Source organism: Onychostoma macrolepis, chromosome 20 (genome assembly GCF_012432095.1).
Source record: "Onychostoma macrolepis isolate SWU-2019 chromosome 20, ASM1243209v1, whole genome shotgun sequence".
Lineage (NCBI taxonomy): Eukaryota > Metazoa > Chordata > Actinopteri > Cypriniformes > Cyprinidae > Onychostoma > Onychostoma macrolepis.
The window spans coordinates 5,524,730-5,550,368 of NC_081174.1; the positions used below are offsets into that span (position 1 = coordinate 5,524,730).

The window sequence follows — 25,639 nt, forward strand, 5'->3', positions numbered from 1 at the left end:
CACTGTCGGCCCGTGGACCTGAAAACCCAGAGGAAAAGGAAATTGCTCTTTCTTTTGATAATGTGGGGCCTTTGAGCCAGCGGCGGAACACAACCAGATATTTTCCACCCGGCCCTCCTCAGGGGGAAGGAGCAGCGCCGGCATATGAGACGATTCAGCACGGGCGGAGCAGCTCTGGAGGACGCGGGAGGGCGCCCACGGCGACAAGCAGACTGGGGCTTGCCCTGCAGCGGAGCGGTGCATCACGCCGGGGCAAGATGTGTTGAATAGCCTCGGTCCGCTTCTGTACTGCCGAGAACTGCTGGACACAGTCCTCGACAGTGTCGCCGAACAGTCCAGCCTGGGAGACGAGAGCATCAAAAAAGAGCACTGTCGACATCACCCCTCTCAACAAGGCTGAGCCACTGGCACTCTTGGACCCCAAGTGTGGACATTGCCTTCCCGAGTTCCTGCATCAACCTCGGGTACAAGTGCACCGCAAACGCACTCTCCACCTGGGAAATGTCAACGTACCCCCTAGCTGCCCCGCCATCGAGGGTAGTGAGGGTGGGGGAGGCAGACGAGCCGCTTCTGGCCGTAAAAAGGGGCCATCCACGACTTTGTCAGCTCCTCATTCACTTCCGGGAAGAAAGGAACCGGGCAGGGCGTGGTCGCGAGCCACGGCCCGTGCCGAGGAACCAATCATCTCACCTCCAGCCCGATGCTCGTGGCGGCCTGGGAAATCCCTGCCGAATCTTCATCCTCAGAGGACGATTGCCCATCCCCCGATGCGGCGGTTGACATCTGATCCTCTATCGGCGCGCCGAATGAAACGCTGGGCACGCCGTGAGACGGCACAGCAGAATCACCGGGGAGCCGCACAGAACAGCTGCTGCGGGAGGAGTGAGAGGTCCGTGGGGACTGGCCCGGTGGAAAGGCTCTCACTGTAACCCTCAGATTGCCCAGAGCACTAGCCGATGGTTCTCTGCTCGTGGCAGAGAAGCCAGTGCGGGTAGTGACAGAGGGAGCTCCTCCCATCCCCGTGAGGAGAGAGAGGCACGATCGCAGCGCTGCCATGGTTACATGCTCAGAATGAACGCATAAACCATCCATGAACGCAGCTGGATGCCCAGACACTGAAGACAACGATCGTGGCCGTGGACTGAGGATAGGAAACGACCGCAACCAAGAGGACACGGCCGGAACGGCATCTTTAAAAAGACGCGAACTGACCGTGATTTGCTCCGTAACGCCAACCAGAACAGCTTCCAGACAGATGATGAATGGCTCTTTGTGGAGATCAACACGTTCATCCACTCGGCTCTGAAGCAAAAATCTAATGAGTGGATGCACCTGCCGCCTATTTATACCCGTGTGCACGGGGAGTGGCGCAGGTATGCAAAATCCACTAGCCAATATTCATTGGCGTTTTCTCTTAAGTCAGAGATGATTGGGGCTTCCAAGTAAATCCCCTATGTCGTCACGACATAACTCGTAGTGACCGACAGATAGGGAACCACTTTTGGTGCTGTATAGCACCAAATCTTGGTGCTTCAGTGGTTCTTCAGCGGTTCTTTACCGGTTCTTTGGCATGACTGAGGGGCTATATGTGACCCTGGACCACAAAACCAGTCATAAGTGTCAAAAAAATCGATAATTTTGACCCATACAATGTGTTTTTGGCTATTGCTACAAATATACCCCAGCGACTTCAAACTGGTTTTGTGGTCCAGGGTCACATATAGCACTGCTACCATATACAGAACCTGTTAAGCTCCTGTATGGTTCTTCAGCGGTTCTTTGGGGTGATTAAGGTGCTATATAGCACCACTGCCATACAAAGAACCTATTAAGCCCCTTTAAAGGTTCTTTACAAGCCAAAGAACCACTGTTGGTGCTGTTTAGCACCATTTTTGTTGAAGAAATACAATGCAATATGGCACCTCTTATGGTTCTAAATGGCACCATTTGACAAAGGTGCTGTATAGCACCTTTAAAGATATGGTGCTATATAGGACCAAAAGTGGTTCCCCTATGATTACGAGCCAAGAACCACTTTTAGTGCTATATAGCACCATTTTTTTTAGAGTGTAGATTTTACTAATGTATGAAGCTTGTTTGGCTGCTGATATCAAAATTCATACACTTGTTTCATGTAATCTGAATGGAGAGGAATCTCTTTGCGTTTGTTGATCTTGGCATCTAGTAGTAAATTAAATATTTATTGGACATTTGTAGTTGTTGTGATCTGCTCAGCTGTGCCTCTAAAGGCCATCTGATAATGTGATGTGTCTTCTGTCCCCGAGGAAATGTTGTTGCACTTCTTGCTGTGGTCTCATGTGACCAACACTTACATGGTCTTGGATCTAGAAGGCCTGAGGGATAATGGGATAAAGGCTGGATCTTATTTTATGTTTCTAACCACTATGTTGTTGGAAGACAGTTTGATTATGGAAAAACGTTTAATGACAAAGTTTTCAAGTTTCACAAGGTAAACCATTCAAAAGATGATGCAGCATCATGAAAATCATGAACACATGTGGCATGCATAGTGCAACAATACATGTTTTAAACTCCTTAATCAAACACACTTGATTCAGCTCATCAGTTTATCAGCTGTTGCTCCTGTGATCTATAATGGTTATGTGAGATATAGACACCCTAAATGTGATCAGGTTTGAGAAGCACTATTTAATTTAAAAAGTGCCAAAAAAAGAAGAAAAAAAAAACCTTCACACCAGCTAAACAACCTCTGCTGGTCCCTGTAAAATGATCTAGGGCCCTGTCATACACCTGGTGCAATGCGGTGCCAGGCACGATGCACATGTTTTTTGCTAGTTTCAGCCCGACACGGTTATCATTTTCACGTCCTGCACCACGTTGTTTAAATAGTTGTGCTGTCAAACGATTAATCGTGATTAATCGCATTCAAAACATATGTTTACATATGTTTGTATACTGTGTATATTTATTATCTATATGTAAATACAAACACATGCATGTATATATTTAAGAAAAATATGATGCTTATATATTCAGTATATTTATATATAATATAAAATAGAAGAATATAAATGTATATACAAATACATATTTTCAAAATATATACTGTATGTGTGTGTATTTATATATACATAATAAATATACACAGTTCACATACATATATTATGTAAACAAAAACGTTTATTTTGGATGCGATTAATCGCGATTAATCGTTTGACAGCACTATTAGCAAATGCATTTGCACCCATTTGTGCACCCATGGCTGTGCTGGTCTGAAAACGAGGTGTGGTCAGGCGCTTTGTTGGCGCGTTGCTGTTTTGAGTCAGCTCAAATAGACCGCGCCATTGACCAACTAAAACCTGGTCTAAAATCAATGGCGCAGTAATTTTTTTGTTATTTAAAGAGCACGTTAGTAATATGCGCCTATAGGCAGGTCCACAACGCACGTACACTCTGTACACACACACAGGGACATGCAGCAGCAAACAAACATGCCAAATATAAAAAATTACAGGATTACAATGTAGAAGATTACTATTGTGTAAGTTACATAAATATAAAGATGCTTACATGTCATAATGGATAGTCATTGCATGTACCACAATTAGGCTACCTATTTTCTTGCGCACGAGCAGCTCCGTTATTTATGCATGCAAATTCTGTCGTGTAAATAGCGAATCTGCCATGGTGCGAGTGCAGCTGGCTCTAAAAAGGAATGGGAGATGAGACTCTGATTGGTTTATTGGACGTTATGCCCAAAACACACCCATTACTCATAAAGAGAATAGGGACAACTCTTTTAGACCATGCACCTGGCGCGCTGACCGTTTTTCCTGTCATTAAACTAGCAAAAGTGGATTCGGACACCTGCACCTTGCGCTTTAGACCATGTGCTTAGATTGTTAAAATAGGGCCCTGAGTGTGAACACTGTTTCTGCAAGTTCCAAAAAGTACACACTTCTTTTGACTTTTTGTCCAGTTGCAGTTGGGATGGGATGGCCTTTTTTACCAATTTACCAATTGTATAATCTTTAGAATCTTTGGTCCTCCTAACAACTTGATCTTTAAGACAACTGGACTGATCTGTTGTGTCAGTGACCCCACATAGTAAATGATTTCTTAGGCAGTCAGCTATATTTTAAGCCATCCAACACAGACGGATTAAAAATAAACATGTCATGTTACATTTAAAAAGTACATTTGGTTTGACTTCAACACAAAGCAATGAGAACAAGAGGTTGTATTTTCTGAAGCACCATATAATTAAAAACGTCTGGGAGCTCAAGCTGGTAAAGCAGATTAGTGTAACAGTTTGAAAACTTGGCCACACACATCTTAAAGGGGAAGTGTTGAGTGTATTATTTCTGCATCAATTAGTGGCAGTAAAGAGAATGACAAACATAATGACTCTTCAAACTCCACCCATCTGCCATTTGTGGGGGAAAAAACTGATGCTGGTCTGGACAAACAGCAGTGTTTTAAAATAAAATGAACATTCAGAAATATTATCCATTTGACCACTATAGTAAGAACAAACTTGAACTGAACAGAGCTGCATAATGACACTGAACTGCCTTTGAAGTAGTTTTATAATTGATGATCTTTGCATCAACACTGTTATTGATATAAGTTGAACCAACATTGAACTAAATTGAGCTGCTTTACAGCTGAAATTGAGGTAATTGAACTTGCAACGCTGCCATTTTCCTGTTTATGCTGTGAAGCTACTTTATATAAAGTGCTATACAAATAAATGTGCCACAAAACCACATTGTTTACACTTTCTTGAAAATCAACCTACAGATGACTTACAGTTGTCTTTGAATATTAGAATGGGATAGGTAAAGGTATTTTAACCTCAACCAAACTTGACCTGTAAACTAAAGACATAAATAGCCCCTAGTTTAGTAGAGTAAATAAACAGCACTTTTGTCTCCCTGAGGAGGCGACTCAGCTGAAGTAAATTACTTCATTTGTAGTTGTGCGCTAAAGTGAGGATCAAGGTCGCTGTTGCAGTCAATGATTAAACTAAAGACAACTCTCCAAGCTGAGGTAATGATTGAAGGTGTACGGTAATGACTTACTTCTGTTTTTGTCCATACAATGAGTCCGGTGTTGTTTTGAACCCCACTGACATTCATTGTATTGCTTTGATGGGACGGGAGTTCAGCTGTTTTCAATAAAGTTACATAGATTTATGTTAAATGTCATGCTGCTTGTGGTTTTAACATGATGCTTTGTTTGTTTAAAAAAACAAACACAACATGGCAACCAAAGGTGTGAGGTTATTGAGAAGTGGGCTGTGTTTACCTGTTGAGGCCTGATGAATAGCAGAAAAGGGAGTGTTCAGAAAAAATATTTTGTAACGATTCAGTATTTTTGTTTAGTCATGCAGAAAGTAAGAAAAGCAAATCATCCATATGAGCTGGAAATAATATGAATTAGTTATCTGGTACAATTTAAAGTGTTTTTAAATCTAGTGCTTTAAACTGGTGGTTGCTACCTTCACCTTTAGTGTAAGTCTATAGACATTGACACACAAAGACAGTGGTCAGTCAGTATTGGGTTGTTGTTGTTGGCCTAGTTTTTGTGGTGTGTTCGATTTATTGTTTAGTGACGCAAGCGATCAAACAGCGAAGTCAAGAGGGCACACTTTCATTTCATCTTTATCTCGTCAGTAAAAATTTTCATAGGGATATTGGCAAGAAAATTTTAAGTAAGCATTACCTTGTTTAGGGTTTGTATATACATAATCCTAGCTCCTCCGGTTTCCCTTTATGAATGACGAATACAGACTACTGCCATCTTCTGGTTTGGAGATATATTTACTCTCACAAAGGTGCAGAATGTACACGCTAGTTTGTTGTTGTCTTTGTGGTGTCTTCAAGTGCAACTTTTTTAACCAGCCGATGTTAGGCGACACCACAGTTGGCTGTCGTCGCCGCTAGTTCATTTGAGCTTTGGTGTGTATGGACCTTATGGGATTTTCATCCGTTTTATCATTTGTCAGGTGAAAATTGTTAAACAGAAAAGTGATATTACAACTCTCCTTAACAAGTACCACAATTGAAATACTGTATATTGTACATCCCTAACAGAGCGGTAGTGACAGCAAACACCATCAATAGGAGTCCAATATTGAACATGAACTCACTATCCAAACATGACTTCTCTCTGTCTGTCTATTCCTGTCTTTCTCTAACATTCTTTGTTTTCACTTGTCATCTTTTCTTACTTTCCCTATCCTCTGGTGAGACAATAAAGGTTGTGCAGACTTTTAAACAAGTTTTTAGCCAAGTTTGAATTCTACACTCAAGAGTGAATTTAGGTTTTTTTCCTATCTCCGGTCTTTTCTACCTCTCTTTAATTTAAGTTTCATTGTCTGCCATGCTGTAGTTTTCTAACAGAATGAGGTCAGGCTGTATGGAATGAATTATTGTAGGGACTGTTGTTTCTGCTTGGACTGCCACATCTTGCAGCAATTGATCCAGCAACTTCGTGCACACACCCATTTAAAGCTTTCGCTTGGAGTTTTTTCCTGCTAGTTTTTCTTTCCGTTTCTCTCCTTCAGTTTTTGATTCGTATTTCAAACACATGCTCGCACGCAGTAGGCAGCGCCCAGTGTGTTGCAACAGATGTTCAAAGGAAACTGAATGACAGTGTTTCTGTAGGCTTATCAGCGTGTTTCCAAGAAGTCGGAATTCATCTCAATTCTCTCCGAACAAACCCTGCTGCGTTTGTGGGTTTCGGGTGTGACTGCTGTTGGAAGGGGCTGCTTGTGATGTCATGAAGACTGCTTAACAGTTGCTGCCCATGTGGCCTATCCTGAAGATTCCCGCGTGAGCTTTGTGCCGCAGTGGCGTCTATAGAAGTGGGTCATGGCATTGCTGATGCGATTGGAAGCGACAAAGCGAGAGGGACAGACTCGCTACCCCACCCCCACACGCTCATCCGCGTTGTGCCGCCACACATAACAACATCCATGTCAGTTCACTGAGCTAACGTGCGCAAATAGCTGATCAGCACATCAGATTTATTTGATTATTGTGCAGTGTTGTGTCTGAATGCAATCAGAACGGACTCCTAACTGAAGAATTGGAGTCTAGGAGACAGTAAACCAAACTACAAGATGCTATAGGTCTACACTGTGTGCTAGAAAGGAGAACGACACACTATTTTCCTTTTTTAATACTATAAAGCTGCTTTGACACCATCTGCATTGTAAAATGCGCTATATAAATAATAGTGACTTGACTTGACTAGAAAGGAATTAAAATTGCAATAATAAACACCGTAGAAACAAACACGCCAAACCATACAAACACAACTATAAAACAACTATTAGATGTATTTAGTTTAAATAATGCCCAAAAATATGTTGTTACAGTTATTGACTTTGACACATTGTATGTAACGTATATAAAAATACTCACATCACAATTTGGAACACATCCACCTTAATTTACAATGCAGAAGTAAGCTATTCCATTAAGTAAGCTTGTTTTTAGTGAATGTGCTAGAATTCTGATTCATTTGCCAATAAATAACTAGAAGAATAACAAAGTGCACAAAACTCTAAAACTTTGTGCTACAAACCTGTACGTTTATAAATATGATTAATTAAAATAATATGATAACAAATGCCAGTGTGCAATATGGAGCAACATAAATGACTGTTTTTGTAAAGGTAAAATAACTGGAAGCGAATGACACCAAAACGTTAAGAATCTTACAATTAATGGATATAACAGTTAATTTTATTCGCGCACTGGCATGTGAATTATTATTTATGCCATTGAATCCTAAAATTTTAAAATTCAGTTTAAAATGTAGTGTATTACTTAAAATCAGTTATGAAATAATATATATTTTTATTTATTATTACCAGTTTTGAACAATTTGTTGGATCTGCGTGCGATGTCAGTTTACTTTTTAGCAATTTGGTGTTGTAGCCCTATTATGTACTTCACTGTATTAGTTTTAAGTATGGAATACTGAATAAGACACTACAAGCACTGGATGTTATCTAGGATCAGGCCTATTGAAATTTGAGAAGTCATAACATAGAGGTGTTTCTGTGGGCGTTGTCTTACAGCTAAAGGTCAGCCATGTTGTCCTCACTCCACCAGATCTGATGACTATAAGTCTCTTGTGTGGGGAGTTATGCTGACAAGAACATTTAGCTCCCTGGAATGATGGAAACTGAATTGCTTTGGGGTAGTGGAGTCATATTTCTAATAGCTGGTTCTGGTTGGATTGATTCTTGGTAGTGGGTGGATCTGGGCTGGTCCAGGGGTTTTGTGTATCGGAGTTGATTCTTAATCGGCTTGGCCCGTGCCCATCATCGTTCAGTCAGCCAGATGAAGTTAGATTAGAGTGTCACTAGGGATTTGCAACCACCCTGCGCTGCCTCACTGTCCACTGCTGAGGGCTTTACTCAGACATGGCAATGGGTTTATCTATTAGGCTAATAACTAATGCTGCCCATTGTCTACACCATGCCAACCCAGTCATGTCTTACTTAAGCAAAAAGCAAATAAAATTACTCTTTTATATCAGAGGAAATATGAACCACATTTTTGCATGGCTTTCATTTTTACTATTTTCATAAAAATGGAACATAAATTCTTGGATTAAATGATTAAAATCAGCAAAAAGGGATTTCAGTGCACATAAACATTTCTTGCTTCATAAGGACCTTTTGGCTGTAACAGTTTCCCAGCTAACTCAGCACATGTTTTTACTCTTTGGATAACCAAATTAATCAAATGCATGCATGCCTTAAAAAAAGTTTCAAAAGGATAAGTCAAAGTATGTGCTTTATTTTGTGGTCTCCATTGTATCTGGTAGGAAACTCAAGAAGGTGGGAAAGCCAGGTGTCTCAGTTGGTCAAATGTAAAATTGCAGTGTAATATATTTTAAAAACAGGAAATATTTTATGGCAGTGTAAAGTCACATTTAGTTGGGCCCCCACATCTAATGCTCCTGTGTGTTTCCATGAACCAGTTCAAATGGTCATTTTCAATTAATCAAAACTATAATTTAATCATTTGTTTGCTTCATTACTCAAAAATGTTCCCCTCTTTTTTTAAGTTACGTACTGCGGTACAATAGTTATCATTCACTAAATCTGCGACCTTATAATTCACTATTGTTTGGCATTTTCCTTGATTTTTCTTGCGTGTTACGAAGTCTGTGATGAGATGAGTTTTCCATGAATTCTTGGCCTGAACCTTGATGCCAGCCTAGAATTAAACGAGCGGCATTACACATTGATTGCTAGTGTCCAAAGTTACTGGCTCGGTACAGACCACATCAAACCACGAATGATGCTTTTGGTCATTTGAATTCTTTGACAATGTGTATAGAAAAAACAGAAATGATCTCAACTGTGTTATCAGAAGGGAAGCTAATTTTAAGCTTAAAGCACTGTGGGATTAAATTCAAATCACATATGCATGAGAAATCAAGTAAACTGAATCAACTGAATCAAAAGAAACCCCAAAATAGATCACATGCTGTATTCTCAAGTCTTTAATTAAGCTGAAATTTCACCTTGTGATAGTTAGTGGTCCAAAATATCAAAGGTATGTGCATTTTGGGCCAGGGTGACTTCAAAATGCTTCACCTGATGTGCCAATTAGTGTTGACGATCTTAAAAAACAAGATGTCTTGTTTAGGGCTGAAAAATAAGTTGGTATGGAATTTAACAACAAAAACCAATTCATTCATTGACAACAGAAAATCACTAGTTCTAACACTGTAGTTTTTTTTGGTTCACTTTAGGATTTTAATTGATCTCATTCCTGTCTTTGTCTTGCAGATGCATCCTCAAACTACATTCGCCAGCTAGAAACCAAGGTCCGGATTTTAGAGGAGAGTAACAACAAACTGCTCTCACAAGTAAGGACTGAGTTAACAACATGCTTTCTTTCTAAAGCTCTTGAAAATATGAGTAATCTAGACCTAGACTTGTCATTGGGTGCCAATATTTAGTGGTGGCAGTTTGGGGTTATGAAAAAGGCAGCCAATCTTTAATTCATGGTGGGTCAAACTGTGTTAAATTGGCACACAGCATCCCCTCCGGCAGGAAGAAGGAGCAGCTTACCGTCACGCCGGGATTGTGTGGGCATCTCTGAGCGTCTGTGGCCTCAATTTAACCTCCCTTGTGGAGAATGAGTGGGTTTTACCAACTGAAAGAGCATTTCAAGTTTACCTATTTATCTTGAATGCACCACAATCAATCTGCCTATCACCAAATATCATGTATTCACCCACCATAGTACAGACATCTACAACAAAACACTTACCGTGAACCCATCCAGCAGAACAGTATTACAGCCCACTCTCCTCAGCACTTGAATAGGATTTCGCTAGTTCTTTCACCTCCAGCTTGTGTAGATGTGTAGGTAGGAATAAAACGTTCGTATTTGGAAAAGTGAGGGGCAATTACATCTTCATAGCTTCACAGAGGTTCCTACACTCTAAAAAATGCTGGGTTAAATACAACCCAGTGCTGGGTAAATATTGGACAGAACACATGCTGGGTTGTTTTCAACCAACAGTTGGGTTAAATGTTTAACCCAACCGCTGGGTTCGTCTATATTTTACCCAGCGCTGGGTTGTGTTTAACCCAGCATTTTTAGAGTGTATTTTAAAGCTCTCTGTACTTGCAAGTATAAGGATAGTTTACCCAAAAATCTAAAACTTAACTGTACTCTGATGACTAGGGCTGCAACTACTGTAATAATTGTTGTGAGAATCAGTTCATCTGTTGATTATTTCTTTAATCAATCAATTAACTGGATAAATAGCTACATACTGTATATACTGTGTATACCAGTCAGCTTACCAAGGCTGCATTTATTTGATGATTTAAAAAATGTAAAAAAAAAGAAAAAAAAAGAAAACAGTAATATGGTGAAATATTAATACTGTTTTCTATTTAAAAAATTTCACAATGTCATTTGTTCCTGTGATGCGAAGCTGAATTTTCAGCATCTTTACTCCAGTCTTCAGTGTCACATGATCCTTCAGAAATCATTCTAATATGCTGATTTGCTGCTCAGGAAACATTAATTATTAATTATTATTATTATTTTTTTTTTTTTCAACATTGAAAACAGCTGCATAATATTTGTGGAAATTGTGATACGGTACCATTCAAAATTTGAGGTAAGTTTAAAAAAGAAATTCATACTTTCGTTCAGCAAGAATATATTGTGAAAGTAAATAATTATAAAGTGAAAGTAAAGACGTTTATAATGTTACAAAGGAGATCAATGAATCCTGAAAAAAAAAATCAAGAACCATCAATGTTTTCAAGAACCATTATTGATGATTGAATACTTATAATAAGTGATAAGAATTGAGCGTTATTATCATATTATTATTATTATTATTATTATTATTATTATTATTATTATTATTACTGAAGGATCATGTGACCCTGAAGCCTGGAGTAATGAGCTGAAAAGTCAGTTTTGCCATCACAGGAATAAAATAGAAAACAATTATTTTAAATTGTTATAATATTATGACAGTATTACTTGTATACTTGTGCAATATTAATTGTAACAATGTTACTGTATTTTTGAAAATATAAAAGTAGCCTTGGGTGAGCGTGAGACACTTCTTTCAAAAACATTTTAAAAATTCCAAAATTTAAATTGGAGTCTGCATACTGTCATTTATTTTTGGTTTGAATATAAGGGACGTCATTATTACGTAATTATATATTACAATAATTATATCATAGTGGAATTTCAGTGAAATAATTAACATTTTAAGACATTTTAAGAATGAATATTTTATTAAAACGAGTCTATATCATATTCTCTGATGTGCTTTGTGTGCCGCATCCATTCAAACATGTTGCTATTAGATCTCAGGTTTGACCTCAGTGGCATCAGAACATAAGTGTGACCTGCATACATTACTCTTGGCATATACTGCACAAGCCATATTGACAATTTTTGACATTCCAGATCCACTTTCACTTTCATCATATGCAAAAGAGCAGCTAGAACATTTTTTAGCATTTAATCTTTTGTATTCCTTGGATGGGTCAAGTCAAGTCAAGTCACCTTTATTTATATAGCACTTTTAACAATACAGATTGTGTCAAAGCACTTAACAGTATCAAATTAGAGGATAGAGTGTCAGTAATGTCTAATGATAAGATTAAACACTCAATTTTCAGTTAAAGGCATTTCATTATTGAATTCAGAGATGTCATGGGTCATTCTTCATTTGTGAAGTTGAACAGTTGAAATAAACTTTAAATACCAATAAATCATAAAATGTTTGCATGTCTGTATTCTGTAGGGTAAATACAATTTGTGCACGCTTAATAGTTACATTTTTTGTTTTAAAATACATATTTAATTGAGTTTTAGAGATTGCATTTGTAACAAAATATGGATGTTCCCGCCATATCTCAGAGCGGTATCATGGAATGTAATTGCAACAATATAACATTTTTAACACAAATAAAGTGGTTATATTGTGAATATAGATTTTACAATTTTATTAAATTGTTTTAAAAAATACATATTTTGTTATATTTAAGAAAAAAGTTGTGTCCCCCAAATTCACGTCTGTGGTGTTACAACACCATTTAAGAAAAGGGAGAATTCTATTTGGACTACTTCCTGTGTGTAAAGGTCACTGCAGGTGCGTGTTGATCTGAGGGGTGCATGGGGAGTACATTCTTTCTTATTAATTTTCTTAAAGTTAGCTAAATTTCTGACAATTTCATGTGCCGCACTTTATTAGTGTCTGTGGTGTTATGTTGATAACTTGCAGATCTGGCATATTTTAATCAAAATTTTGATAAATACATACTTATTAATATTTCCAAAATGTCCCCTGATCTTGAAATCATCACGATGGCAGCCTCCATTTTAGAAAAGTCTGGATTTAGGCTGATTTGTCTGTGGTGTTACTGTCTGTTCTGGTAACACCACAGAGCTTATAGTAACTTGCAATATAAAGTCTGTGGTGTTACTTCAAAACGACATAGACAAGTGTTTGATTGAAATTATTTAAAAATCAAAATGTTCTTAAGCTTTCATTTTAATGGATATAGCATATTAAACTAATTTTAAATGCATAGCAATATAGTTTATTAGAAAAAAAACAAACAAGTATTTTTACCCTCATTTTTGAAGAATGACCCGCATGGTGATGCATAAGTGATGACTGAATTTTCGGTCTCCAGTGAAAACGAAAACACTGTGTGGGCACTGGAAATGACTACAAAACAGTTCTTATGAAGGCCTTTGTAGGTAGCATTCATCACACGGTATTCATAGAAACAAAGTCGAGTGTGTTGGCATGGTCATAGGCTTGAAAGAGTCCTTGGATCTGCAATAATTCTCTCTTTTAGTCATATATCCTCATTACGTTTTCATTGCCAGTCCCCCTCTGTCTTGCAGTGGATGTGGGTGGACCAGACGGCGGTACGCTTAAATCGTTGCACCTTTTCGAGGCATGTCTATTTGAGTCTCTTTCTCTGAACATGTGGAACATAGTGCATGGAACGTCTGAAAGCATTTTATCCCCAGGATGGAAAGCACTTTGTAAAGCTATGATTAAAATGCAAGAGAGTTACTTTCTCCCTCTGGTCAAATAAGAGAAAACGGTTAGCGTCTCATCGCTGCAGTCCTCTGAGAATGAGTGAATTCACTTGAAGCGTGATTAATTCAGAGGAGAGCTCAATCCTTCAGAGAACGCTGTCCTGAGCGCACATGAACTGAGCTGAACTCTTGATTTCCCAGGATACCTACACTAAGCTTTTCCTAAAAGCCATTTCAGCTGTTGTGATAGATGACGCTTTGGTTTGCAACTTACTTTAAACCCACATGACCCTGAGAATGAAAGGTCTGTTTTCATGGAAAGGTCCAGAAAGTATGACGAACGTCATTCATGACCTGGTAATAACTGGTCACACACCTGATCATGTACATGTCTAGTTTTGGGAAATGCTTCAGCTAATACAATGTGCAGTGCAGGTGCAACAGTGCGTTTGAAATGGAAGTGTTGTTCTGCAACAGCTGGTAGTTTTTCAGCATTTCAGCACTGAGTTTCATTTTGATTAGCAGAAACTGAAATTGAAGGCTAGCTGCAAAATCAAACACAATAACATTGTACTTGTGTGCACAATTTGGTTTGAACTCGGAGCCCAATAATAGGTTAACATTTTGCATTAGAAGCTAAATTTGTTGAAAGACCCCATGAAATCAGCAAAATAAATTTTGGGATAGTTCACCCAAAAAATGATTTGTAATGGCAGTGAATGAGGGTTGAGATTTTGAAGCCGCATAAAAGTGCATCCATCCATCATAAAATGTGACCCACAAGGCTCTGAGTGGTTAATAAGTGAAGTGAAGTGATGACATTTAGCGGAATCTAGATTACGGTTTATAAAGTATTGAATATGGATATTTTTCTAAAACAAACACATCACTTCAGAATACATTTATTAACCCTTCAGAGCCATGTGGGACACTTTTTTTATGATGGATGGATGCACGTTTTTGGCCTTCAAAATCTCAACCCCCATTCACTGCCATTATAAATCTTGGAGGAGCCAGAACATTTTTTTAATATAACTCCAGCTGTATTCATCTGAAAGATGAAAGCTATATACATTTAGGATGGCCTTAGGGTGAGTAAATCATGGGGTAATTTTCATTTTTGGGTGAACTGTCCCATTAATGTCCAAATGGCATTTTAAAGAAATATAACACAAACACTTCCAGCTAAGCAGTTCATTATTTTATTATATTATATTATATTATTATATTATAGATGCTGTAGTCAGTTTTTAAACAAGTACACTACAAGGCAGAATCAAAGACTTTAAAGCCAGAACCTCAATGAATAAAAGCATTTTTTTTTTTGTCTTACAGTATGTAAAATCTGTTTAGTTATAACAATATTTACTTGTAGTAAAAATCCACTGGCTTTGTTTACATTTTAAAAAAAAATTCTACAGGTGACTGTAATAATAATTAGGCCTGATTTTGGGTCTCCAACCCAAATGGATTTTTCCTGATGAAAAAATCTATGGTGACATTTCACAAAATTAAGACGAATGAAAGGATTGCATTCCAAAAGGATTTGCGTTTCATTCAAGTGTCTAAATTTGAATCTGCTGATATCTGGTGATATCAGATGACAATCTAATGTTGAATGTCCTGCAAAACCACACGTAAGAAGTCCAAACATTATTATCTGACTTGTTAATCAGGGCTGCGTTTCCCAAAAGCATCGTAAGCTTGAGTTGATCGTAGCTCCATTGGGTTCAATGGGTCTACCATGTACTTAAGCTTACGATGCTTTTGGGAAACGCAGCCTTGGTTGTGATAGCCCTAGTGAAGAAACTGTATGAACTTGTATTTGTTTAATTGGTTTTGTGAAATGTGTTTTGTGTTCTCCAGCCCTGTAGCCGTTATAGCTTATCAAAGCTGTCCATGAAGGTAATTTTACCACACTTTTGCTCAGTGGTGGTGGTGGAGCTCTATGTCCTCCTACAGCTCTCTTCTTGCTTGTTTCTTATCTTTACATTCACATTCTTTGTGAATTCAAATGCTGGTGTGTACAATGGCATGCTAGGCTAAGCGCTTGTGCTAACATGCTGGGCTGTGCTCGGGGGGCTTCTGGCGCATGAGCTCATATGCTTGTCCCTCTGTGTTGAAAAGTCTTTCCGATCTTATCATTTATTCAAGCAGCACAGGTAGTGCAGCGTCAATTTTTCATGTCTGACAAACTGATGGATGTAAATATGAATGTGAACATGTTTAAATTTTTAATAAACACCCACTTATCTATCTTGGGCATCGTCCCATAACTTCTCTAAGAAAATGCACCACTCTGTGTTTTAGTGCTGTCTGTTGTGTTTAAATCCAGTCGAATTGCTTAAAATCATATTTGACTGTTCAGCAAAATAAGTCGGTCATAAAGAAACCCTGTAATTAGAGTCCATCATACACTCTCAGAAATACACCTTTTCAGAAGGTACACTTTTTTTTTAACCTTATTTAACCCTAAATTTGTACCTGTATTTTGAATCTTGAACTTAATTGTTTTAGGGTTAACAGAAATGTCTGTAAAATGACTGGGTCATGACCTGGCAGAAAATTACCGGTGAATTTTCGAAACTGACTAGCCTGTTGTTGAGTGACATGATTGATCATATCCATTCATAGTATGATGGCAATTACATTTGTGAAACATTTACTTGTCAGAGCAACAATACAGTCAGGTGAGGAATTTTGGCTCTTTAAACAGGCTGCATTCCAGCAGTTCCTGTTGCCTCAGCGATGAAAAATAACATCAGTCCACAGGAATTCTGACACTCCCTCAGTGCTTTCAGGTTCATTTAAAAAATAAAGAGAACATAACAACATAGATTCTGGAACCCATTGTATATAATTCCATGATATAAATCGAAGTGAACCATACAGTTTGTACAACAAACATTTGACAAACGCTCACCTACTTCATTAGAACACACCGCCTCGGGTCCCTCAGGTATTTATGTCTTTCTCAGGAAAAATACATCTCTGTCAGAATTGTTGGAAGAGAGCGGTTACAAACTGTGCTCATTTCTCAATGTCAATAATCAGTTTGATTATTTTAATAATCGTTTTTTTTAAGTCATACTGTGGCCCCCCTGAAAATTGTCCCCAAAAGTATAGTAATACCAGTAAATTTTGACCTTGTAGGGACTTTTTTTGGTCTCCATGAGGAAACAAGCTTCCTCATACAGAATGAAGGTTACTAATAATGTGAAAATGCAGAGAGTTTATGTGAGGGGTAGGTTTAAGGATGGGGTTAGAGTAAGGAGATACATAAGGAGAGAAAATACAGCGTGTACAGTATAAAAACCATTACGCCTGTCCCATAAAACGTGTGTGTGTGTGTGTGTGTGTGTGTGTGTGTGTGTGTGTATGTGTGTGTGTGTGTGTATTCTTCATCAAATTCTACAGAAAGTGCATACAAACAAAATTGTACTTGTCTACACAAGTACATCAGTCCTTGATCAAGGTGTCCTAAATACCATAGATGGTTAGTGGGTGATCCAGTATGTTTAGGTTGCAGGCAGATGTAAAGTTCACATCTTCCTTGCAGCCCCCTTAAACACAGTTTCTCTTCTAAAAGAGAGTGACAGAGTTATTTATAGGTCTTTCTTATAGTGGTCACATACATTCAGGGAACATGAAAGCAAGATATTGAAATGTCATAAGGATCACTGGTGATTAGAGATGATGCCGGCTGGAGCCTGTGGGTGTCTTTATTATAGCAGCATGAAGAGATTCCAGCTCACTTTCTATGGACAATAATACTTAAAGGAGGCCAGGAAGCTGTGTGGGAGTATGTTATGGTGCTGAGCTCCATTCATCTAAGAAAGTGGGAAAGTGGAAAAGAACGCAGCTTTGAAGTCAGACTTCCTATTCAGAAACTTGATCTGATTTTATCGATACGCAGGTGTGTGCCATTACACAAACAAAAGAACATATCTTGAAGAATGTTGGTAGCCAAACAGTTGATGGTAGCTGTCGACTTCCATAAAGTCCTATGAAAGTCAGATTTATCTTTTTTTTTTTAGGGTGAACTATCCCTTTAAAGCAGCTTTTCTCCTCTTTTCTGTGATCTCCAGACTTAAAAAACATTCTTGCACACACTTTTTCTTGGCACTTCTATTTTCTTTGAGAAAAGTCAAGTATGTTTAGTTCAATGGGATGTTTAATAATGTCTCTCTTTGCCTCTCGTGTCATTCGGCAGTGTAATCCGGGAGACCTGCGAGCCCTGCGGAAGGGCATGACCCTCTACCACTCAGAATCACAGCTGTCTTCCCTCCCCCAGAGGCAGGAGGCCCTACTGAATGTGAGTGATCCTCAGAAACTGTACATACAAATCAATCCAAGCATATTTTAGCATGTTCATTTGTCGTATTTTCCATTTTTTGAATCATCTGAAATTTGCTGCGATTAATATTCCAAAGCGACATAGTCCTAAGTAGGGACTTCAGTATAGGGACCAATTCTCACTACGAACTAGTTGCTTATTAGCATGCCTATTATTAACATATTGGCTGTTTATTGGTACTTACAAAGCATATAATTCTGCATGACCATATTCTACATCCCTAATCCCAATACCTAAATTTAACAACTAACTATTAATAAGCAGTAATTAGGAGTTTATTGAGGCAAAAGTCATAGTTAATGGTTTGTTAATGGCAAGAATTGGACCTTAAATTGGACCTTGGTCGTCTCTGACTTGCTCAGTTGGGGACACTTAATTTCTAGCGATTATCGCCGATTTGATTGCACAGATACTATTTAAACTGAACTGAGCTAAACAATGACATCTCTGAATTCAATAATGAAATGACTTTAATTGAAAATTGAGTGTTTAATCTTATCATTATACATTACTGACACTCTATCCTCCAATTTGATACTGTTAAGTGCTTTGACACAATCAGTACCCACAGAAAATAAGGTAATGTGATCTTTAAAAATATATAACAAATGTGCAGAATTAGTCAAGTCAGTCTACATATGTGCATACACTTGGTATATACAAGAATACAAGTCCTGCTGGACAGTGATGGGATTCTGTTTAATGATAAAACAATAATAACTTTTTGCCATTTGTTTGGTGATGTACAAATGTCCTCAGATACTTTTGTCAGTAAATATTTATATTGTTTAATTCAGTTAATTAATCAGCATGCATAATCATTAAGTTAATTAGATTTAAATTTGTAATAATCAGTTGACAGCCCTAAAAAAAGAAAAAAAAAAAAAAAAAAAGAAAAAGAAGTTCGAATTAGATATCATGGGACATTATTTCAAAATGAAAGCTCAGCCTAATCAGTTCGGCTCTATTCAGCAACTATGTGGGAAAAAAGGAGATCCTTGGTGCATCAAATCTTTCATCTGGTATAGACTGCTATAGGCTTTTCCAGTACAGAACTGGAGGCACTTTTCCTACCTTTGAAAACTTTTTCCTTTCATTTTCCCTTGGAAAATTAGCAGACCTACTGAAAATACGATGAATGAATAAATGGAAAAGCAAATGCACCTTTGAACATGTAGCCTTCAGCCAGTGCACAGGAAGCCTCACCGCTGTGTGTTTCATGTTGTGTGCTTGCTTGAGAATCTTGCAATTGTCAGCTGAAAGTCTTTACAGCATTAACGCAGAGTTTGAATTGAATTTCGTTAAATTGTTTTGACTCAGCGTCTCCTCTGAGAAAACAGGTCAAGTGCCTATTTATTCCATTTGACCTTTCATGTTTTATAGATTTTTGGTGTCACTTCTAAGCAGTGAACAAAGGCATCAGACATTACCAACACACATTGTTTTGTGTGTAAAATTAGCCAATGATTAATCAGGTACAAAAAATAATTAAAGACAGCTAATCTCAGCTGATTTAGTTGACTGATGGTTTAATTACTTTTCATTGCATAAGCAATTCATGTGTTCACATTTTATTTGACAAAATTAACATTGGTCCCATGCACGTTATTTTAAGGTCCATTTCCCGCCATTAACAAACCATTAACTAAGACTTTTGCCTCAATAAACTCCTAATTTGCTGCTTATTAATAGTTAGTAGGTAGTTGTTAAGATTAGATATTGGGTAGGATTAGGGATGAAGAATATGGTCATGCTGAATATGTGCTTTATAAGTACTAATAAACAGCCAATATGTTATTAATAGGCATGCTTATTAGCAACTAGTTAATAGAGAGAATTGGTCGCTATACTAAAGTGTTACCATAACATTTTATTTGACAACATAAAATAAAAAAATATATATCTATATATGAAAACGGCAAGCTACAGTACAAGAGACCAAATTTTAATGAAATCTTTTAAAATGATGAGATTTAATTTACATGAAGATTTATGAATATAATTATCATACAGCATTGGCTACTGAAATAACTGCATGTGGCAAGTAAACAGAAGTTTTAGCTTTTTAGAAGTATCTTGTGCATTAGAGACTTTTGTTTTTAGAGACTTTTAGTAATATGGCATAATGTACATTGTAAAATGTTGATGTTGTGAATATTGTTGATAAATCTCATGCAAATAGGATGCGGTTGAGGGAACTCGTTAACCTGGTAGCAAAGTGATATCCCTAGTGAAAAATAAATATACTAAAATTATTTAATGCTAAGTATACGAATACATTTACATATTTATTTATTTAATTAAAATATTCTGACGTTATACATTTAGTATACTAAACTGATATACTTAAAGTCTGCTAAATTGGAAATTGAAACTAATTTTATGTAGTTAATGCACTTTAATTGTGCAGAAGTAGTGTTGAGGTCCAGCTAAAAATATACTGAAGTATATTTCATTTTGCTAAAGTGGAAATATTGCAAGTATACTACAGGTACACTTTAAATATCTCACATTTAAACACGGATGTTATTCAAAGATCATCAATGTATGATCAATGAAATACTCCTAATAAAGTTTAATCATCATTTTTATAGAGCAGATAAAATGTAAAAACTGTAACTTGAATGCAATGTAAGTCGCTTTGGATAAAAGCGTCTGCTAAATGCATAAATGTAAATGTAAATATATCGGTAAAGGTCATTGCACACCGAGTCTGAAATTTTCGTATGCGTTTTTTCATATTCGTCATCCTTTCGAAAACGCAGAAAATCGAACCCGATCCGAATTTTTGATGACAGACGAAAGTTTCGGAGGCAGTGTGTATTTCTTTTTGAACGTGCGGAAATTTCGGACGAGAATTTCGGACTCAGTGTGCAGTGGCCTTAAGTCTCGGGCGATATGTACGTGAATATATTAATAGAGTATGAAATAAGTGTATTTAGTATGAAATAAATGTATTTTAAATATATTACTTTTTACTAGTGATTTCATTCTTTCTTTCTTTTTTTTTTCTTTTTTCTTCTTTTAAATGCTTAGTTCTTGCAATTTTATTTTTTATTGTCATATTTTTATCAACAGTATGGTTTACTTGAAATAATTTGTCTTTTCCCCATTATGTCTCTTTCGTTCTGTCTTCATTATCGGAATCAAAAACTCTTTGTTGACAAACAACAACATTAACATTGAAAAGTACATCATTTTCTACATATTAGAACCATGCAAATTGTATTGAAACCCAGCTTTGCTGTCTAAGAATTGAAACTAGAGTTTATCCTCTTTAGTCAGCACTTATTGGTCTAAATAGAGTGAGAATGACTTTGTTCAACCATTTAAAAATAGGTTTCTGCATGGTGTTTCTATGGGAACCATCCAGAAGCTTTGATTGATAGGCTCTCTTATGAAAGACATAGAGAGGTATATTAGATGCATATTAGATCATCATGAACACGGCGCACAGCAAAACACACAAGTGTTTTTAAATGGGGTGTTTTGCAGTCATCATCAGCATGAATGTATGCGGATCATGTCCGGTTCTCTTCATGCGGTATGAATGATTAAACACAAGCAGGGGTTTTTGTCCTCCACAGCTGTCTGGGCTGCTGTGTGCGATGTTAAGCAAAGATGAATGTTTTAGATGGGATGTAGTTTTCATTATGAATGATCCTCATATCTCTGAGTTAAGACAGATAATTAACAATGATGAATCACCAATGAGAATGCATGATAATGCATATGAGCTGATTTGTTTTTTGGTGCACAGTGATCTATCAGCTCGGCTAGTTCTCTGGTAGCTGCTAATCTGGTAAACAAAACAAAACAAAAAAAAAGCTGCTAAGATGGTTATTGGTAAAATATTCTTTAGGAGAGCCAGTTCACTCTGCAGTCATCTTGGCTTCGATGTGCATGAATGGGCAATCATCAAATTTCGACAAAACTCTTGATAACATCTTTCCTTCCGCTGGTTGATCATTTAAACCAAACTGGACCCACTAATGACCAGCTATAAACAAGCTACCATGTTTCAATGGTTTTAGATGGGATGTTTTTATGTTTTTAACTTTGTGCCCTTAGCTTTTACAACAAGGCGTAGGTTTGGTTTGTAAAGTGGTTACAGGGAGGCAGGAGACAACCCTGAAATTATAATTTTTCAACAAACCAGCAATTAAATCAGTGAGTCACAGAACCTGGATCATATTCAAAATGTTGGAGTTGAAAAAATAGTAAAAAGAAGTGCGGTAATAACATATCACATACCTCATATGACAAGTCGCATTTACTAAACCTGCTGTGTCTGCCTCACCATTTTAAAATTGCTTCTGACACATGCTGTTCCTGATATCTGAGGATATTTCACTTTTTATCCTCTGTACCTTAAAACACTTTATTGCATTCGATATTATCCTTCACTACTCTGCATAAAAGATTTTATGTTTTTGAAAGAAGGCTACATTTATTTTCATGAAACGGTAAATACAGTAATACTATGAAACATTACGATTTTTTACAAAAAGTTGTTTATTGTAATATATTAAAATGTAATTTATTCCTGTAGTGCAAACTGCATTTTCAGCATCATTACTCCAGTCTCCAGTGTTACATGATCCTTCAGAAATCATTCTAATATGCTGCTAACTGTTGGTTACATTTACCTCTCTGTACCTCCGTTGGTCAACCGTTTAAACCAAACTGGACCCACTAATGACCAGCTATAAACCAGCTACTGTTTCAATGGTTTTATGTGATATTTTCCAGCATGATGTTTGTGCTCTTAGCCTTTAAACCAAGGCGTAGGTTTGGTTTGTAAAGTGGTTACAGGGAGGCAGGAGACAACCCTGAAATTATAATTTTTCAACAAACCAGCAATTAAATCAGTGAGTCACAGAACCTGGATCATATTAAGAAAACCTTTTACTGTCACTTTTGATCAATTTAATTCATCCTTGCCGAATAAAAGTATTAATTTCTTTCAGAAAAAAATCTTACTGACTCCAGAGTTTTGAACAGTAGTGTATACTTCTATGATACCATATTCCAAAAAAAAGAAAGAAATATGGTCCTTTAACCAGTATGTTGGCCAGGAGCGAATTGACATGCGTTTTCTTCTCCAGGGGACTGGAAGGCTACAGACCAGTGAGTCTTCTCCTTCCACCGGGTTTGTCTCATCTGTACAGAAACCTGAAGCTGTGGTTCATGCCATGAAGGTACACACATTTTCACACACGTTATCAAACCAAATAGAATGTATTTAAATATAGAAAAACAGCAAAAATAGAGCTTTTTAATCAAAACATTGAACAAAACAGGTTACAACTGATAAAACAGTAGATATACCGCTCAAAACTAAGCGTCAGTGGAATATGTTCATAGTCATTGTGATAAACTACACCTGTGGTTGGTCTGCTAGGACACCTGTGTTAACTGATGAACTGAATTCATGAATTCAGTTAGTCATTGAAATAACTAGAAAAGTTATTTTACTTCTGTGAAGAAAAAAAAAATGCTCTATTTGCGCATAGGCTATATAGTTAGGTTTCTTGAAGCATCTTGGACAGACTGGATGATGATCAGATCAGATCTCTGACTGGCTGTTGTCAGACTCCTTGTGCAAACAAAAATCTCACTGGATTATTACAATTAATAGCAAAAAGAATGCTTGGAAATGTAAACTGATACTTCCTACTGACACGCTACAGGAAAAGATAGAAATAAATAACTGACTTAAAACCATTTTTTAGCTGCTGAAAATACTAGTGTTCTAATCATTTTGGCCACCACTATATAAATACACACTTCATTTCAAACCCATAAGATTTTTTTTTTTTTTTTTTATATTCTCTCATCATTTATGAAAGTCTGTGCAACCAAAATTCAAGCTTCATAAAGTTGAATAGAGAACATTAGAACAGTAATGAAAATCCTTGTTTCTAATTTATTTTTTGCCCCTTTACAAAATCAGCATAACAATTTAATGTTAAATGTCAAATAAAAAACTTTTCTTTGTCCTTTTTTTTTTCTGGAAATGGCGGTTGTACAGTACAGTATGACTGTTTGAGCTGGTTTTAAAAGATGCTCTTGACCATATACGGTATTAACAGGTTCTGGAGGTCCATGATAATCTGGACAAGCAGCTTCCAGAAGAAAGTGAAGAAGACCTGAGTGAGAAAGAGAAAGCCATAGTGCGAGAGATGTGCAACGTGAGTGCTTATTTTGATTTTTGCGATAAGTCTGTCATGCTTGCTAAAACACAAAAATGTGATGTTCCATTAATTCAGTTGACCCTTTGCTATTTCAGCCTTAAAACATTACTGATCAATCCTAGCAGCTTTTGCTGTACACCATATTAGCTTTGACTTATTTTAATGTAAATGCGTATTTTTAAATACAATTTATCGCAAAACAGTGTTGTCACGTAATCATTTTCAAATTAGGCTTTTCTCTTTTCAGCTGAATGTGAGAAATGTATGCCTATTCTGACATTCTCTGGTGTTTTTAATCAAATTAATGCATTATAACTATTTAAAGAACAATGGCAGATGCTTTACAATATCACACTTGATTACCAAAAGTGTCACAGAAATGTCCAGTTCATTTATGGAACATTCGGTAAAGATTCCCTTCACGAGGAAGTGTCTCCAAGTGGGTGTAGTTTATGGAGGGGTCAGTGAATGGACAGGATGGTACACAGAGCTCATGATAGTTTGATCTGTATGTTCGGCCCCTCAGTGGAATGTGGGAATGAATGAAGAAATCCAGCTCTGAGCACAATAACACCTCTGTCCTTCTCACCTGGAAACTCTGTTCATAAGAGTTCTTGATGAATGTTATGGCTTGTTTGCGCTTACTTTCTATGGGTGATTGTAACATAATGTTAAATACGCCAATCAAAAAGCTGTGAAAAAGGGACAATCTAAATAAATTATAATTGGGATGCACAGTATATCATTATCATCAGCCAATATTATAATTGTTTTCATTTTTTAAAAGGTTAATGTTAGTCATTTAATCATACATGCTCATTCCACCTTAGATTCCATTATGTTTTTGATTACATTTGATTACATTTTCCATCATCTAATGCTAATTAAGGACACTAAGGATTTACTCACAGCTTGTGCCAATGCAAACCCTCTTCTGGCATTAAACAAACTACTGTGAGAGGTCACACTCAATAAACTCATCCTAATTTGCTGCTTCTTAATAGTTAGTAAGGTAGGTGTTAAGTTTAGGTATTGGGCAGGATTAAGGATGTAGAATGTGCACTACATAAGCATTAATAAACAGCCAATATGTTAATAATAGGCGTGCTAATTGGTCCCTATACTAAAGTGTTACCCTGTGAGGACTTACTAAAGACACGCAGTGAAAAATTAGCAATGAAAAGGCATGGACGGTTATTTTTGCAGCTGACCCTTTATGCATTTGTTGCATATGGAGTTCCCTTTCAGATGCAAAATGTATGGGAGGACTGTGTTTAAATATATCATGCAACTAAGGTTTGCAGTAGTCAGTTTACTGGTTTTGCACCATTTAATGCCCAAAAAAAGCATAACCCATTTTGCTCTTGACATGGCTGCGATAGTTGCTAATTTGCACTGCTCTTGGTAGATTGCATTGGTCTTTCATTTGCACATTGTCAGTAGACCAACAGCAGAACTTTTCACTCCCATCGACGCTTTTTTTGGGATTGTGGTCTCACACTAATTTGTAAATCTGGCCCTAA

At 37.1% G+C, this 25,639-nt stretch overlaps 1 protein-coding gene across 3 annotated transcripts in view; it reads left to right on the forward strand.

The window, feature by feature from the left end:
* Positions 1–25,639, forward strand: part of ccdc85cb (coiled-coil domain containing 85C, b) — a 47,581-nt gene that overhangs the window by 19,071 nt on the left and 2,871 nt on the right. Inside the window, exons 2-6 of one of the 3 annotated variants that reach the window (XM_058755661.1) lie at positions 9,806–9,885; positions 15,429–15,467; positions 17,776–17,877; positions 23,028–23,120; positions 24,015–24,113. In XM_058755661.1, coding sequence (XP_058611644.1) covers positions 9,806–9,885; positions 15,429–15,467; positions 17,776–17,877; positions 23,028–23,120; positions 24,015–24,113 — 413 coding nt within the window. The remainder of the gene's footprint in view (positions 1–9,805; positions 9,886–15,428; positions 15,468–17,775; positions 17,878–23,027; positions 23,121–24,014; positions 24,114–25,639) is intronic. The other 2 variants (XM_058755663.1, XM_058755662.1) reach the window with 2 other exon arrangements.